The sequence below is a fragment of the Anticarsia gemmatalis genome, chromosome 5 (assembly GCF_050436995.1).
Source record: "Anticarsia gemmatalis isolate Benzon Research Colony breed Stoneville strain chromosome 5, ilAntGemm2 primary, whole genome shotgun sequence".
NCBI classification, from domain to species: domain Eukaryota; kingdom Metazoa; phylum Arthropoda; class Insecta; order Lepidoptera; family Erebidae; genus Anticarsia; species Anticarsia gemmatalis.
This window is the reverse complement of record NC_134749.1, coordinates 8,413,475-8,432,067: the sequence shown is the minus strand read 5'-3', so window position 1 is coordinate 8,432,067 and position 18,593 is coordinate 8,413,475. Positions and strand designations below refer to the sequence as shown.

The 18,593-nt window shown below is 34.0% G+C and overlaps 2 protein-coding genes across 3 annotated transcripts; both read right to left on the bottom strand.

Moving 5' to 3' along the window:
- Positions 1–238: 238 nt before the first annotated feature.
- On the bottom strand, positions 239–9,749 carry Lkb1 (Lkb1/serine/threonine kinase 11). 2 transcript variants are annotated; one of them, XM_076114592.1, is made up of 6 exons: positions 8,965–9,749; positions 8,318–8,503; positions 7,817–7,953; positions 6,884–7,072; positions 3,334–3,494; positions 239–2,669 (listed from the first exon to the last, which is right to left on the bottom strand). In XM_076114592.1, the coding sequence occupies exons 1-6, from the start codon at positions 9,508–9,510 to the stop codon at positions 2,548–2,550; spliced, it is 1,341 nt and encodes a 446-aa protein (XP_075970707.1). In that variant the 5' UTR covers positions 9,511–9,749; the 3' UTR covers positions 239–2,547. The 2 variants fall into 2 exon arrangements, with proteins under 2 accessions (XP_075970707.1, XP_075970708.1); XM_076114593.1 differs by lacking the exon at positions 239–2,669 and adding an exon at positions 2,708–3,062.
- A 1,127-nt stretch (positions 9,750–10,876) lies between these two features.
- Had1 (beta Hydroxy acid dehydrogenase 1) lies at positions 10,877–18,379 on the bottom strand. The gene is made up of 6 exons (XM_076114591.1): positions 18,222–18,379; positions 16,408–16,595; positions 14,335–14,525; positions 12,120–12,295; positions 11,548–11,712; positions 10,877–11,321 (listed from the first exon to the last, which is right to left on the bottom strand). Exons 1-6 carry the CDS (start codon positions 18,260–18,262, stop codon positions 11,117–11,119), a joined length of 966 nt encoding a protein of 321 aa, XP_075970706.1. The 5' UTR covers positions 18,263–18,379; the 3' UTR covers positions 10,877–11,116.
- Positions 18,380–18,593: the final 214 nt, after the last annotated feature.

The window sequence follows — 18,593 nt, the reverse complement described above, 5'->3', positions numbered from 1 at the left end:
TATATATATATAATTCTTCTGTAAGTGTGTATATCACTGAACTTCTCCTTAACGACTGGACCGATTTTGATGGAATTTTTTGTGTGTTTTCAAGGGGATCTGAGAATGGTTTAGATTCACAATTTTGTCCGCTGGACAATGTTTTTTTAATTATTTTTTAATTTATTAGACAGGACAACGTCTGTCGGGTCCGCTAGTATTATATAAGAACGAAACGTTAAGAAATTAAACACACAAATCACATTCATTTTGACTTTTTATTTACAATATATTAATATTCTCTTTATTTATTTTTTTCACTTTTTCGATATTTTTTTTCAGTTCAGGCACTAAACATACATCCGTTTTTTATTTAAGCGTAAAACACACAGTTTTAACAGTAATGTAAGACCTCACTTTTAAAAATTAAGTGCAATGTAAGTGAACAAAATCTATTACTGTTAAATTAAATACTTTTTAGCGAAAACACGCCTTTGGCGAGAAGAGATCATCTGCACAATAATCTCATTAAAATATGGCTTAAGTAAGCTTTTAACCTAAACTACGAACTAGAACAGCATTCCATTGAGTTATAACAGTTATTGCACTACAAAATAATATAATGTGAACAACAATTTAGCGTTGAAAAGGTCGAAAAAGCTATGAATCACCTAGACCTAATGTAACACTGTGACCGTAAAATAGATGTGGTCAATGTTCCTTGGTCTAGAAATACAATTACCTTAGAAACAACAATCCAATTATCGAAAAAACATACAGAAAATATAATTTTATCTAAATATACCTACATACTAACATAAATTTACATTTCATACATATAAGCCCATAAAAAGTGAGGTCCGTCGGGGGTGTTGAGATGGGGAAAGAGATTATTAGGAAATAGGTACACAGAACTCTGAAGTGTACAAGCCGTGTGCTTTAAATTTTCTCATCCAAATCATGCAGTATCTCACAGTTCTTGTCTTATAACCTTCCTTCAATAAATTCAATTTCGATCGATGACTTTACGATATTACACAAACAACTTTGTGTACGATATTCGCAACTTCTTGTACTTTATAATTTATCTAACAACTAAAATAATAAAATCGAGCATACCCCAAACCGCTTGACATTCAATTCATACTTCACAATAACAATCAACAACGGCTTTGTCCGATAATCCGATCAATGAGAAAGCGTGTTGACTCTTGCAATTAGTGGATATCACAAACGGTGCGTGTTCATGTTATACGTGCACCAACTTGCAATATCGCCGAAATTAAACTTGAAATATTCATATAACTGTAATGTTGGTGTTATTCCTTTTGGCAAGAAATCTATTAAAATTTGGTTTTATAGCGACATTTTTATAAAAAATATTGTTTTATTGCCACTTTATAATTTGAGATCTACTAATTACACTAATACATGTTCACTGTACATACATCGTGAAAGACAAAATAAACAGGTACTATTAAACATATTTGCTATCTCTATTTGTCATTGCATGAACTCCCTTGGCATCTAACGAAGTATCCATGTGAATGGTAATAGAATGGTTTCGAGAGAAATATGCGATGGAAATCATCAAAATCCCATAACAATTAGAAGAAATTGGTCTCAATAAAATTCCGTACGACACATCCAAACACATATTTCTTTAAAACCATAATTACACTATTATTTAAAATCTATTCAGAAACTACTACATGTAACAATCATACAAAAACCAAATAAATAACAACATTAAGTATATCTTAGCCAAATTTGTTCAGAACGAGTGCTGTTCACGCCACTAACAAATATCTACGTGCAGTACAACTAGTCGAGTGATGCCGCTAAGTTAATACTTAGTATGTTTCGCTCGCTCGCGACTATATTATTGTCATAAGTATTTGTTTAATATTTACGGCGAAGGCTTTGTAGTTGTACTATACGCAGGTCTATTATAACAAAATAACACGTGTGAGGAGTGTCAGGCACGAACTATCTGGCAAAGAGTAGTGGCAAAGATCTGTTAACAATATTATTCTAGAGAGGAAGAAATGTGTGACCAGTGATGGAGAGATTTCATTGGCATAACATCTAGAAAATGACGTCATTATTCGCAAGTTTAAAAGAAACATAATGGAGTTATAATGGTCACTTTTCGGCGTTTAAATTCATAAATCGACAAACTTAAGACGATAAGTGGGTGCGCTCGGAAAATAACTTTTTTACAAGGTTATAAAACTAACTAACTATTTTCGTCACTATATAAATACCGAGTAAATTAGTCGATAATGTGACTTCGAGTTTTTCACACAGTTAAAGTTTATTTTTATCAACAAGCGTACCTATTTACCGTATAAAGTTTGTCGATCGTTAACGTTCACCGTGTAAATCAATAAAACAAAACACCTAAGATTTTACACTAAAACGAAGTGACGATCGAAGACTGTCCATTCTTTAATCGGCAAGGAGAGTAAAAAATCGTAGGGGTGAACAACGGGTTAAGAAACAAAGCGAAAAGGAAGGCATTCGATGTCGCAGTGTAGTGTGTAGAGTGCAGGGTGCGGGGCGGCATCACGTGAGGCGGCACGACGGCAGGCGGCCGCACGACGAGTGCCAGCGCCGCTTGCGCCGCGACGACTCGGCGTCCGACAGCTCCGCCGTCGACAGCGTGCGCGACCCGCCGTCCCCCAGCTCTGCGGACACCACACGTACTACTACAACACGCTCCCGGCCCGCTCCCGCCGACCGCGTCACGTCACGCGGGAGTCGCTCCGGTCGTTAAATATTAGTAAATATAATATACGGGACACACGAATACGATTAATTATATATTCTCGGCGTTCTAGAATAGATTAGTTTTGTCTATTAAGCCTGATATATATTTTGCAAAGTATAAATTAATAATAAATCGTAAGCCCGATACGGTTATAGCGTATATTTGGCTGGTCAGTTTTCGTGTAAACGAATCTTTTTGGGTGGGAGCCAAAAGCCGAGTATTGGGGAGTCGGTCACTCGCATGCAACGAACCTAACTCAAGGAACAAACGCGCGCGCGCACGTGACCGCCCATGCGCACTTCATCAGACTCTGGAAAATTTCAATCCTGTTTACAATTCTGTTGAATAATTTATTAGGAAATTGGCTGTAATAATTCGTGTATAACGTATTCCGATAGAATCCAGAAACATTATAAATAATATTAGCGATCCAAATTCTAGTGAAGAAATAGAATACGCAAACTTTCATTAAATGGACTGAGAATCCATGAAACTATTTGACATTGCCGCATTCAACATACATTATTTACAGAAATCTTGATGCCGAAATCATAAGGTATTCAAAAATATAATATACTGACCGTGTCTCAAGTCTCTCTCGGTGAAGTACTCCTGTGCCGAAGGGTAGTGTCGCTCAACGAGGTAGGGGATGACGGTGGAGTTGTGCAGCTCGTCTGAACGCCGCGACCTCGGGCTCACCAGCCGCTCGCCAGAGTCCAGTGGCGGCCGAGATTGTACCCAACTGAAATTATACCACAAAATATCCATTAGAGTTAATTTATTCATTGGGTTTTTTTACTGACAGTGTAGCACTTTCTTATTTATATAAGTAAAAGTAATTGAGTATGTTTGAATGTGAGGCGCTAGTGGTAAAAAAATATTTAGACTGGCAGATCCGAACCGAATCCAAAAAAAACTAATTTCTAATGACCATTCCGCGTAATAAGCCGAACATCACAGGAAATCCTTTGAAGATAACTTGCTTGCATTAATAACATTTCTGAAGATACTGTTTTGAATTAAAATACGAGTATGTACAACAGTTTTATCTAATTATATAAACATATATTATATCTGACAGCCGACATCCAACGAAGCCAACGACGAAGACTAGACTGATATTAAGTTAATCTGCCTAGCCTTCCTCCAACTATTTTGGAATCCACTTGCAGTCTCACAGGATGCAGCTGTATACCAGTGTTTTACATGAAGCGACTGCCTATCAGACTTCATTATAAATGGATACCCTTCGGTAGAATTGGTTTTCAGACTTTCAAGCTTCTGACTACTGGTACCGACTGTCAAAGATCTTCGAAAACTACAGCCGAATTAACGAAAGACTAGGCTGATAAACTTAGATAAGACATATTTATATTTCAACATCGGATTAACCAAATTGAGAAGAAGACGAAGGCAAGATTATAAGCCTGTTGGCCTGTTGCTAATTGGATACTAATCTTATCATATAAGCGACATAAAGAGAGGAACGATAAGTGTATAATAGAATGACAATAATCATTAAGTATTAGTAAACGTGGTTTAAGTATAATATTGACACAAAATATAAATGTTTGCAATCTTAAACGTATTTCATTATTTATCTATAGGTACTTACTAATATTATAAAGCTGAAGAGTTTGTTTCTTTGTTTGAACGCGCTAATCTCAGGAACTACGGATCCGATTTGAAAAATAATTTCAGTATATAAGGCTATAGGCTATATATCATCACGCTACGACCAATAGAGTAGGAGTAGCAACGAGAAATGTTACAAAAACGGGGAAAATTACGATGCATTCTCTTATGTGACGCAAGCGAAGTTGCGCGGGTCAGCTAGTATTATCATATTCATGCACTTTTAAACAATACTTATTCTTAGTGCCATAAGTATCAGTACTTACTGTAAGTGTTTAAAAAATATGTCATTCTGCTCGCCCTAAATAAATGACCGCAAGAGAAGATACGCATGCTATCAACACTGCATTGTTAGTAAACAAAGTAATTAATTTCTTTTAACGTCACAGCAATTTGTTTTGCCGTTTTCCTGATATAATACTAGAAACTATAATAACCTACATAGGATACAACATTTTATGACTTTAGAAAATTACTTTATAAAACACGTCATATTAATAGATTTATAGAATTATTTAATTTAAGATTAGTTCAGCCTGTTAAAATATTAAATGCCGGATGATGACGCCAGCAACACCAGATATTTTTTGTATCCCTATATAATATTTTAAGATTAAGACAAAAATACTTAAAAACAACAACATAATGGATTAAGCAATTGTTTTTTTAATACTTTTGTAACGAAAAAAGTAAAATTAGCGCTGATGTTTTTAAACCATTTAATTAAAACAAAACATTTTTTTATGCAGCTGAGCTCAGACATAGGTACATCTTTCTTGTAGATGTCATAAGAGTATGTTTAAAAAACATCTCATCCAACGTGTTTATTGTTTTATTCAAAATATCACGTTTTGTTGATAACAGCTCTGAGTGTCGGCTCGTAGTAAAACGATTGTTTAAAGTATGTACGTGCAATCCTCAAGGACCCATTAAAATCATAAGCACATATTGTTCAAATTATATTCACGTAAACATATTTACAGGCGTATAGGTACATTATCCTTGAATGATGTTTACTTACTACACACGACATAATTGAATAGTTAGTAAACAACTTAATCTCGACAATCTTCAAGAACTACTAGTGATGTTCACCTTTAGCTCCTTTTTAAAAAGAGTTTATGGCACGTGTGGCGCAACGGCAACGATGTTTTGAGTATTTGATTCTGACACGAAATAAAAATTTGTGAAGTATACATTCTAATATACTAAATGTCCCTGCGAACTACGTACCCTCTAACAGCCGATTCAAATAGGTATTTTTTTTTGCATTTAATAATTTTAAAAAAAATTCTCTCCATCTCCGTACTTCACGAAATTTAATAAAAAAAGAATAAGTGAAATGAAAATTGAGTTTAGCGCTTAACAAGATGTTTGGAGATTATTTTTTATATATAAAACCATAGCACAAAACATAAAGTGCAAACTTTATTGCGTGCTGCATGACTGTTTCACATATGAGTCATATTGCCCTTTACTTCTTCTCGAAGTATTTGTGGGACACAATAATATAGAGTAAAATCCCTGCTACATTCCATTACTCTGAATAATATAATCTGTTAGTCATCTGATCTAGTCACTACCAGATGTTTGGATTATTAGACCTTTGCAATACTGTTCAACGAGAACTCATAACATTGAAACAATACATAGGTTCTTATTCCCATTCCGATGGGATTTGAGTGGCGTCTTACAAGACGGTCAACCAAAAACCATGTCCGAGTACCCATAAATTAACTGCATACGTAGTCGCATCCATATCGGCTACGCAAAAGACCCAGATCAACGACGAGAACAATAACGAAAATAAAACATAATTTTGTTGCAACATCATAAAGATAAAAACATTCAGAATACAAACGATTCAACTCGCTCGCCCACATCGCATGTCAGATAGCTGAAATATCAGCAAAACACATCCGATCCAATGTAACTTTGTTTACCTCTTTATTTTCAATTGAAATGGACCATAAATAGACCACGGCGATTTAATACCTGCTAGTTCTTGCCTTGGCTCATTGCCATTCGCCTACAAACGAGTAAACAGTTGCATTGTGTACTGCACTTGGTAATAAATTAAGATATTAGAGAGTTAGCAACGGAAAGGGGAGTAGCGGCATATGAATTTGTCGAATCTTCGCGCAATCGAACAATCTATACGATCAACGACGTGTAAACAACAGCGAGGTTCAATATGTAACATCCGCACGCTAAAACAAGTTGTTAACACAGTATTCTTATATCGAAGTGTTACCCAATCGACATTATTATTTAACTGAAATCACTTATCTTTTCATTACCTATTACTAGGTGGAAAATCTTAATAAGTAAAAGATCAGAACTGAATTGAAATTTAACAAACACCGGCACAAATGTCAACTTCCAGAATAGGAGATAATGAATGTTTACTGAATTGTTCAAAACACCTTCATAAACTTGGAAATGTAAACCCAACATCAGGGTAGGTATGCATAGTTCTAATAAAAATACACTTACGAATGTCTTCTGATCTCATGAACGGTGGGCCTGAGTTCGGGGTCTCGCTTGAGCATGTGCGAGAGTAGGGCTCCGAGCGTGGGCCCGAGCGAGACGGGCGGAGGCGCCGGCTCCCCGCGACCGATCGCCTCCAGTAGCCGGTACACGTTGTCACCTTCAAACGGGTACCGACCCGTCGTCATGTTGTATCTGGTGAATTTGAATGAGGACATTTATGACACATCTTCGTAACTACAGGGAATCGTCACGGGAACAAACCTGTAGGTGCAATTGCAAATTACGTCTCCCCAATGGCTTTGGATGTTCATGACGTAAGCTACAATACCGATTACCGTAATAGCAGCATAACAACTGACTCAAAAATAAACGTTCTAAGTGCCTAAAATGATCGAAAACTTGCATTGAACACTAACTCCCACATTCAACTACTATTGATAGGATTTCTCATTTATCTTATTCTATTCCTACGTCAATCAATATCAGTAGCTAATGGAAAAGAAGGTGTTAACATTCTTGCAATATGGAAAGCTCTAGGTACAAAAGATATTAATTTTAAACAGCAAACAGGTTAAGATTTAAACAAATTAAAGATTAAAAATACACATATTGGAAGATAATGTTTCAACCCAAGAGCCAAAAACAAAATTAACCTTTTTTACTCATTGTATTCAATAACAAACTGTCTAAATATAGAAACAGATGCAAGGAAAATAACACCTTTAATTTAATTTACATTAATTAAATTGTGATGCAAATTAAAAATGAATCATCAATCAAACAATTAACCACATATTACAATAGTAGGTAAAATGTCAACAAGCATCTTGTAGTTTAGTAACAATAAAACCTGCATAGTAACAAACTCTTTCATCCACACAATGGTATTTTGCAAAAGGTCACTGTTGCCCAAGTATTCTATTTTGGTCTACTTACAACGTGACTCCACTGCTCCAAATATCTACTTTGTAACCAGAGAATTGTTCCGCACCATTGGCTATTTCTGGTGGCTGGAATGCCGGGGACCCCTGCCCTGTGTAACAGGTGTCCTCTGGAGAAAACATATCTAAAGCCTGGAAACAAATAATACAAGTTCAAAAATGAATATGTCTCTTTATTATTGGTAAAATACTTCAATAGATTTTTAAATCTGGTAAATAAAACTAATTTTGTACTACCCACAAAAAAGTGGTTTTAATAAAATGAAATGACTGGTGCAATTTATAACACCAAATTATTACTTTCAATACAAAGCAGTTATTATTTTATAATCCTTTGTGTATGTAAGAACACTAATCTAATTAACCAACAAGATTGACTGCTAGTCTTTACTTGAAAGAACATTTAAGACTGCACTTATTGTATCTATTGTAACTATAGCTGTCTGATACTTTACCACACAAAACATTAATTTAAGCCTTATATAAACAGACTTACCTCAGCAACCCCAAAATCTGTGATTTTAAGAGTATGATCCAATGTTAACAATAGATTTCCAGGCTTTATATCTTTGTGGACCACTCCTTGACCATGTAAATACTCTAAACCATCCAGCAGCTGAGTAAAATAATCATGTGCTTGCCGCTGAGGAAACTTCTTGCCTGGACTTGCCTCAAGCATATCCTAGCAAAATTCATATTGAAATTAGTTCTTATGCAATATTAAACATGCTTATGTAGGCTTTTCAGATAAATGTAAATTTTACTGTAGTGTGCAGATTACATAGTTGACTTTTGCCACTAGAAATAATTTGCTCTTCAATGGGAAATGATAAACAACATTGTAATAATAGTGAGCTGCAACAAGACCTTGACATGTAACAAAAACTAATCTTAGAAAATTATCTACTTCACAGATAGGCATCACAGAATATTTACATAAAATGCAATACAATGTGTAGCTGATATAATGATAATATCCTGAAAAATCCTTCTACATAAACAGTAGCAATGTTATGAATCTTTGTTATGTTATTACAGCAAAAATTGAGATAGATTATTATTGGTTTCAATGTACACTCTAGGTTTCACAACAAATTAATAAATGTAATGTTAGTGAGAGACTTAGAACTAGTAAAAACATACCTGAAGTACTCCAACACAGAACTCCATGACGAGGTACATCTTCTGCTTCTCATCATTATACATAACATCGACTAGTTCTATCACATTTTTGTGTCTAAGTATTCGTAACAACTGTATTTCTCTCTGTACATTCTGTTCACCATTTGGTATTCTTCTCAGTTTCCTCTTCTTTAATATTTTAACAGCTCTTCTACACAAAGTCTCTGAGTCTAACATTTCTTTGACTTTGCCATATGAACCCTCCCCTAACACATCCCCCATAACATATTTCCCAACCATTTTGCATTTTTTCTTCTTGGATCTATATATTATATCTGCGCTATCGACTCTATGGAAACAGAGGTTGGTTTGGTCTAAATTAAGATCTAATTCATCTATTTGATCATTGTCGAGCCATGTCACAGAATGAGGCTCGTCGCTACCTACTAACATGAAGTTCTCATCGCTTTCTTGCGGTGCAATGATGTTGGATACCTCAAATTCCACATTGTCGGCGTCTGGAAGACTTTCACTACTACTGATTATCCTACACATTCTTGGATCCATTATCTATCAAAACAACACATTTGTAAATCTATGCGTATTGCAAGGCCTTTTGTCATGAGATCATGAAGGCTATATCAAAATAAATTTACTTATTTAAATTACACATATCTCAAAAATCACACCATCGATTTGGACAAATACCATATAAAAATTAAATTCTTTATTTGTATGTTTTAAAATATGATAGTAAATAAATTTGTGAACGATCGCGCAAATGCTCCATTAGACAAGAACCACAGATAACAATATATTTGTTTGTGGAATTTGAATTTTGAAGTTCTTGTAATAATGCCAACATAATAGAATAAATCGCCTAAAAATCGAGGTGTCTCAATTATTTTCATTCATTATGCTTCTTCCACATGGGAGCAAAGTAAATTACCAAGGGTTACCAAATTAAATAACAAATTGTTTGAACATTAACAGGTCGCTTTCTTAAATTACAAAATAATATGTCAGCTACAACCCATCAATTTGTGTTGATAATATCGAATTCATTTTGTTGGGTTGGTATCGACACAGCATTGGATGTAATTAATTTAGATTCCCTTTTTTTAAATAGACAAAAATCTGTGGCGCGTTTTTTAAATGAACCGCTCAAAAATGTAAAATAATCAATCATTTTTTAATTTATAAAATTAATTAACTGTGCCATGCCAATAGAATAAAATTGTGCACTAATCATTGGTAATATGCACCACTTTAAAAATTTTGCCAGAGATGCAAATGGAAGAAGCTGGCGCGATTTTTAAAGGTATGTTTTTTATATTCACCAATAACGTATTAACAAGTACCTAAATGTTTATATGGACTGGTGTTAATCAGAACATAAATGTTGAATGTCATAACTTTCGATAGGTACTCATATCTCATATTTTTATTTGATAAACGAATGTAGTTTGTAAGTATATTTTTCGTTAGGTTTAAATATTGTTCCGACGAATCAATCTAGGCTGACGACTAGCACAAACTGGCAGGCGGTGTTCGGCTGTTTCCTAATTAATTGTGTTAGTTAATTTTAAGACATCGCGAACACACATCGTACTAATGGTACCTATTGCGTAATTTAACCGGCATATTTTTATAGCAAATAACGACAATTTAATATATTATTTTATGGTAATTGTATTTTATGGATAAAATAGAATATACTTACCTATTACCCCAAAATAACAGAAGATTGCTGAGAAAGATGGAACATAATACAATGCCTGTAGAAGCCGTAATGTATTTTGTTTATTTTTATAATTCCTGAACAGTACCTATCTAAGCATAGCACCTAACTCTTTGCATCCACGAGAAGGTACAAATTGTATTTATCAGGCTTAGACCATTCTTACCAAAGGAGTCAATAAATTTAAAATCATTGTTGTAACAATAACAAAAGTATATTTTACATGTAGTAGTTTACACATTTTTTTACAAGAACCGTTACAGTTCAATATTCGGATTTCAGGATTCATACATATTTTCTTTGTTAGCAAGGAATTTAATCACAATAATCATTTATTTGTTAGTTGTTCTTTAGGTATACAAAGTATATCTGCTTACTTATCTAGAATATACAGAAAAATAGTTTATTATATAAATAGAATGTTTGATTGATTCACTTCTTGTATTTGCCTTCCATTTCCTTCTTCAATAATGCGAGGCGGGTGAGGCAAGCGTCCCTCCAGGCGCGGCGCTCTTGCAGTCTTTCAATAGGAACCATTTTGTTCAGCTGCTCGCAGATCGTGTCAGCACTCTTGCTTGTGGTCATTCTTGGGATTTCACCCATAGTTTGGCTGACGCTGTGGATTGTCTCGCCGTATCTGTACAAAAAAGACAAAATACTTAGAATTTTTAAGCCCTTCATACGAACCACACAGCACTTTGAGGTTTTTTATAATTATAGTACGAAAAAAATCTGTTGTGAAATAATATTATCAACATCAACTACCTCCATTAATCGCATGTATCTATCATAGTAAGTTGTGATTGAAGAGACAAGGTCGAATTCCACTTGAGTAGGTATAAGGCTTTAAATAGTCTACTGACCTTTCAATGTAGCTCTTCATGCCCTCGGCGTTTAAGTGAGCAGTCTCCAGTGACCCGAGGAAAGCGTATCTCATACCAAGACCTTCAGATATGACCTTGTCGATGTCTTCCACGTTTACCACCTTACTGTCGACCAGACGCCATACTTCGTTCAGAATTGCGTATCTGTGGGAATCAAAGGAAATTATCACTATGTGCTTAAATATAAGTACCAATGGTTTCTTTTTCAAAACGCTAAGATGAACGTATGTCTGTTTCAAGGCCATTGTTCAGTTTTTGCTCTATATTTCCCGACTTCTATTCAGGTTTTTCATTATCTTTATGGCGCTTCTTTGTAATAGATCAAATAAAAACAATTATTTGTGTCAAGCGCTTTTTTTATTATTTTTTTATTTGAGTTATTATTTTTTATAACAGATTTCTTGCTACAAATTATTAATAGGTATCATTAATCTACATTTAAGTGTCGCAAAAACTCAAGGAGAACTGTAGGATAGTCTTGGCACATTATTAAATTTATTGTTGTTGTTTTTATCTAAGTAAGTATATTACTTTTGAAACTGCATACTTACTGGATACGGTTCAATACGAAGCCGTCGATTTCTCGGCTAAGGGAGACTGGAGCTTGACCGATCTCCAACATGATGCTCCTCGTCTTCTCGCAGACATCCTTCCTGGTCCAAGGTGCCGGGACAATCTCAACCAAGGGCACGTAGTAAGGTGGATTTACGGGATGTGATACAATGACCTGCAAAACGTGTTTATTTTGAACATATTCCCAAACAAGAACGAGTTTCGGCGAAGTAAGACTTAATTGTATAAATGGAATTTTAAATAAAAAAATAATATGTGTCCGTTTGTAGGTACTTTGAATAAGGAAAATAAAGCGAACATTTCTTGTCGTGTTTTCGCCCGCGTATTTTCCTCAACTTGTTTATCCTGTTTGAGCAACTAGTTCTCAGAATATTCCTTTTCACTTTTGATTAGCCCTTCAACTGGCAGCGGCCATTTTTTAATATTTGCGTAAACTGGCAAGGGTCATTTAAAAATTAACGGCTGTTTTGAGTAGTTGCCGAAAATCGAAAAATACGTACGATTTTGTATATTAAATGATATAAAACTATACATTTTTGTAATCTTCTTTAAATTTCCTAACTGATCAATTGGTTTTCTTCGAATTTATAGCAACTAATAAATAATTAAAGATAGTCAAATGTAACTAACTTATATATTTACCCAAATTTTGTTGAAATAGCCTTATGTATAATAAATACAAGGCGTTTCAGTGATACAAATATATTTTATATACAGTTTAATATACCTTTATTACAATTAACACGAATAAAGTATAAGGTTCCATACAAAATTATATTATATTTGTTGAATAAATATCTATCACAAGAGGTGCAAAGTTGAGCGCACGCAGAAATAAAGCGTCGAGTTTAGAATTTTTTTTTGAAAATATTAAGCACTTATATGACTTAATAGCTTAAATTACATCGCATGTAACATATCATCAAACCGTAAGTAAATTTTGTTTGATCCCAGAGTGCACAAGATAAAAACTAAAAGCAAAATTGCAAACCTCTTGACAAATAATAAGAAATGACATGGGTTTGGCGAAAGTGTTATTACAATAAAACTGATTACATTTAATAAAATCTGTTATGATAATCATAAAATATATTAATTGTTATATATGTTGATACGACAAAAACATATAGTCTAGAAGAAAAATATTAAAAATATTATTTCAAAATTTTAACAAAATCGTGAGTTTCAACAATGGATAATGCTATGATAGTATGGATACGCCACTTCAATATATTATTTTTTTGCACAAATTATGTATTAGTTATGAGTGGTATGGACGGTATATTAAATGCAAACTAAAAAGAAACAGCAAAATAAACGTTTTATGAAAGACTATATAAAATACGTACATATTTTGAATATAAAAACATTAAAAATATTCGTGCGCCACATCCATATTAACGCAACGTACCGATACTGGCAAGCGACCGGCTCCCGGTAAGGTGGGCACTCGATTGTTTTGAAAACATATTACACACAAATCAAAGCGTATTTAGGCTTGTTTTAAATTAAAATAGCGAGATTATAGAGTAACGTTGCTGTTTTATCACATATCACTAGAGTTTACAATTGAATTTTATTATTAAAATGGGTATGATTCGTCAATACAAAATGTCGAACATTAGTATTGGCAAAATAAATACGCTGAATTTTGATGAAATGTAGTCACTAATGTTCTATGAGTAGTTAAATATACGGTATATACTATAAACTACTTGCCCTTCCATGTTTCTCCTGCACATATGCGTAAACTACGATTATTTTTTATTTAAAACACTCACAGCACAAACACTTCACACTCGGCGCGATAACGAATTTTAAACAATTTATATTGGCCTTCAAGTGCGCTCGTTCGTTGAATGAATAGTTTGTGTGCTGTCTTGCTTTAATTCTTTCGGACTTAAAACTAGCGGAAAAGAGATAAACGTATGTTGTACTATTTAAATCAATGTTTATAATATGTAGTATCTTACTCACCGGCTCCCGGTCGGTTGCCAGTATAGAGTATTTTTTCTATTACCGGGAGCCGGTTAGTTGCCAGTTGAAGGGTTAGGGTGTTCTTTGCATCATGCGCAATATCGGGGCTGGATTTGGTTTATGTAAGAACAACTATACAATATAGAGTTATAAATACTGAATCGACTTTTTAGCAATAGGTTTAATCAGCACGTGTAGGAAAACAATAAGATATACCTGAGCCCTGTGCTTCATGTTTTCAGAGAATAGTGAAGGTAATGTGGTACTTGTAGAACTGGACAGGATAGTTTTGTCGTCTACGACTTTGTCGAGGTTCTGGTAAACCTTCTTTTTCAAGTCGAGGTTCTCTGGAACACATTCTTGGACAAAAACTGCTCCTCTTACGGCTGTGGCCAGATCAGATGATCCTGGAAGTAAAACAATTATAGATTAAAGGGTGAACTTTACACGTGACGGGAAGTTTTGCTTATAAAGTGGCCTATTGATGTCTTCATGATTGTAATGTATGTAGCAGATAAAGAGAATAGGAAATAATTAACAGTACAATATTTATCAATCGTCTATTTGTAACGGTTTCCTACTAGCACAATTCGATTCTTGTTCACGCCCGAGATATCAATGTGATTATTGCGTTACATAATTTTACTGCGCATCGGGATATTATCATGTCAATCAATCATTAATTCCTCAATCCATCTACACATAAATATATTTATTTGATTAGTCCACTTTTTACAACGATCTATGATGCATCCGTTGACGAGGAAAGTTTACAATTTAAGCTAAAGCGCTATACGAAAGCCTGATAGTGAAAATCATTATAAAGACCCCATATGATATTATCCACTCTATGAAGTATCTATAAGTAATTACACTCACAAAGTACCTACTTAACCTATATCGTTGCTGTTATCATATAGAAATCAACAAGTTGTATCTATTATAACAAACTATATTTTACACAACTTAGGTACATAGTTTTACTTACGTAGGAATTAGACTTGCTAGTTACTGTTGTTTGTATCAACTTTCTGATAACGCATCTCATTATTTTACTCAAGTCATGTATCTAATATAAATAAAAACAATACTATCTTATCTATTGCAGTAAACATGTGCTTTTTAATTTGTTGTTGACTGTTTGACTTTCCTTGTGTAATAATCATATTTACTTATGTAAGAAGCTGTCAGCTTCTGTTCGGGTCTTCGTAAGCATGGAAAAATATCTCGTTATCTCGCACATTGTGTAATTATTTTTGATTTCAGTAACAACATTTTTGTACCAATATGAAATTGAGACACTTTAATTTTCATGAATATAAACTGTATTATTTGCTTACATATCGGTTGGATAGGTTCCCACTCAATTAAGTACTTATTTTTGATAATTATTTCTATTATGAATTATTTCACAATAACGTCCTAGACATGTACAATAGTTGCCACTCCGAGGTAAGTAGCTATTTGTTTATTATGCTTTACATTGATAGAAGTAGTAAATGAGTCTTGACATAATAAGTCAAGGTTTGCACACAAGACCTTGTGATTGCGTGTTTTGGCTACTATTACATTATGAGTACAATCATTACAAAGCGATAGAATGTAACACTAGTGCTACGTATTTGAATAGATTAAATTATCTTCATCTAACGTTTAGCATATTTTGCATGAAACGAAAATCACAGATTTTATTTAACATCGTAAAATGCCAAAAAGAGTTTTGTCATTATAATTTCACAATGCGTGATGCTCTAGGTTTTAAGTAAATCTAAAAACTACTCGCACGACTGCGTTTCAGAACCTAAGAGAGCTAACTGCTGTTAACATGAAGTCATCCTCCCATGACTACAATGAAGTAATTGTAGTGTTACTACCAAGAGTTTTTGAACTATAGCGATAATAATCTTTGCATAAATAAAAGTTAAGTATACAGCGATTACCTCACGTAAGACAAATTATTATTAAATCATCATCATGTGGTTTTACAAAAATAACTTTAAACAATCGTAGACTATAAGTGTAGATGGATGCGATAATAGTTTTAGTACTATAGTACCTAGGTACCTACTATTCTGCTTTCAATGATGACTACGAGTGATTATCTTGGTTCGAAAAGATGAAATCGGATTTTTCTCTAAGAATCTTACGAATAGTGGATGCAAAATGAATTATATTATTATTTACATGCATTCAGAGGCGACTGATCGGAAGGGTAATTGTTTAAACCTCAATATTATGCCTTTTTCTATGGTTTAATATGGAAACAATGTAATTTCGCAATTCACCTACCCTTTATGCATTGATATTGTTGGTCAGCATTCAGTTTGCCGCGCAGTAGACCCTCTTTCTCCAAGGTTTTCAGTTGTACCTTGATATCAGCGAGGGCATCCGTGACCTGTTGCGGTACGATGTCGAACACCGTCACCTGGTAGCCAACTGACGCGAACAGCATGGCCCATGATCGACCAATCAGGCCGCTGAAAATATAATTCATACTTATAACCATCATTCCGTGCGAACCGAATTTGCGACGCAGAAAATGCGACGCAAATCGTTGGGATAGTATTTAAAATGTCTTCTTTCCATGGTCCGAGTACCTACTTTAAGCATATACGGTGTTTATGCGATGCGAATGAATTCGCAAAGCGTTGTCGAACTTAGTATATTTCTACTACAATATAGTATGAAAATGTTCACGTCGTTAGACAATTTTTTTTTCTTATTTCTTAGTAATGGTAATTTCCAGGACCAACATTTTTATTTTCTCCGTTCTTAACGAATTGATAACGATTAATGACTTCCAATTGTTCTTTTTAATTAGTTTGTCAGGATGTTAATTAAGACGCGGTTATTAACATCGAAAGATCATTACGGGCATTTTATTGTATCCTTGATTATTTCATGAGACGGTCATGGTCATGGGATTAAAAAGAGATTAATTTAAAGCATACTGCTACTGAAGGTTTACTATAGATAGGTTGGTACCTACATTTTGTTCAAATATTTTCATTTTTTACAAAATGCTATTATCAAAATCAAACCAAAAGAAAATAATTTTAATTTTTAAAGTAGTTAGAGGTAAGTAAATGTTTTAATGCTGCTTTGAGTCCAACGTCATGAATGATGATAATTCTTGTTTATCTTGTGCAAATTAACCTCTCGTTGAACTCCACGGTTACAATCTGTTATCAGGAAATAAACATAATATCGCGATCCCTGAATTCAATGTTATGTATTCAGTAGGTACCGGTACTATATACGTAATTGTCATTATCAATAATACAAGGAATATAACACATGTTTTAACTACTACATATTTATTTATACAGATGAAATATGATCAAATGAACTATATGCCAGTGTCAAATTTATTTAATTTGATACTGGCATCCGATAGGTACCTACCTACCTCAGCGTAATTTTAGTTACTGTTTATCTATTGTAAGCAATCAAAAAGTGACCTTCACACTGTGCAATTTACAAAATAAAGCCATTCAGCAATATCTACAAAGGCACAGTTTTAATAGAGTTAGGCCAAAAACCTGTCTATACGTTTATTACCTCGTTAATGAAAGTACAAATATGAACAAGAAGACCTTCAGAGAAAAAGCAGTGTTAATAAGGTTGTTTGCAAATATGTAGGTGCTTACTACACCGATACAGGAGTCTTAAATTTGACCAGTTATATTAAGTAAATATGAATTTAAAACTGGTAACATTTAATAGTAAACAAAGATTTTTGTTATTACCATGCAATTCCAATTTGCATTTAAGTATTTAGTCCTTGGCAGCAAATACAAGTCGAAAGGTGAATGACTGTACGTAATTGCGAAGACACCGGTATGTGATTATTAAGAAGTCGGACTCTATCTAATTCTAGCATTTACGGCTTTTAGTGTCGTTAATTATATGAAAGTCTAAGCATTTGCAGAATCAATGTTTTGATGTGAAAAATAAACAAGTAGTACAACATTAGTAACAACATTTGGTAGTCACAATATCCGATACTTTGGTAATTTTTGCAAACATTTCTGTTTTGCCTTGAGACAAATACAAAACTTTCTGTAGAATTACGTTACATTATAATTGCTGATGCCACTTACCTCCCGATAATACCGACTTTTTCAGTTTTGACGGAGGCCATGGCGCGCAGTGGTAGGTCCTTGCAACACGATACACGACTAGTGAATGACACAGGCACGCCACGAACGATACTTAAAACACCACTAAACTAGTTATCGCTGCTAACACAAGGTTGTCTATACATTTTGCACGACACTGCACACTCATTACATAACGGGATGTAATTGCTTTTATTTTGCTTTTATTAAAAAAAAAAGTAGTTTTCACCTAATAATATGGGGTGATTGATATTAATTGGGTATTAAATTAGTATTCGCACTAAGTATTCAATTATTATTTATTTTCTCTTACAAAAAACGTTACGCTAATTTAATTGCTCCTCCTCACCTACA

Bases quoted from the DNA above. Each gene is read 5' to 3' on its own strand.
- Lkb1 (XM_076114592.1), bottom strand. From the start codon at position 9,510: ATGGATCCAAGAATGTGTAGGATAATCAGTAGTAGTGAAAGTCTTCCA. The intron at 7,954-8,317 runs GTAAGTCTGTTT...ATTTGTTTCCAG, and splicing joins CAGATTTTGGGGTTGCTGAG to GCTTTAGATATGTTTTCTCC. The intron at 3,495-6,883 runs GTAAGTGTATTT...GTATAATTTCAG, and splicing joins CATGAGATCAGAAGACATTC to TTGGGTACAATCTCGGCCGC.
- Had1 (XM_076114591.1), bottom strand. From the start codon at position 18,262: ATGGCCTCCGTCAAAACTGAAAAAGTCGGTATTATCGGGAG. The intron at 14,526-16,407 runs GTAGGTGAATTG...TTTTACTTCCAG, and splicing joins ACAATATCAATGCATAAAGG to GATCATCTGATCTGGCCACA. The intron at 11,713-12,119 runs GTAAGTATGCAG...TGATTCCCACAG, and splicing joins TTCGTATTGAACCGTATCCA to ATACGCAATTCTGAACGAAG.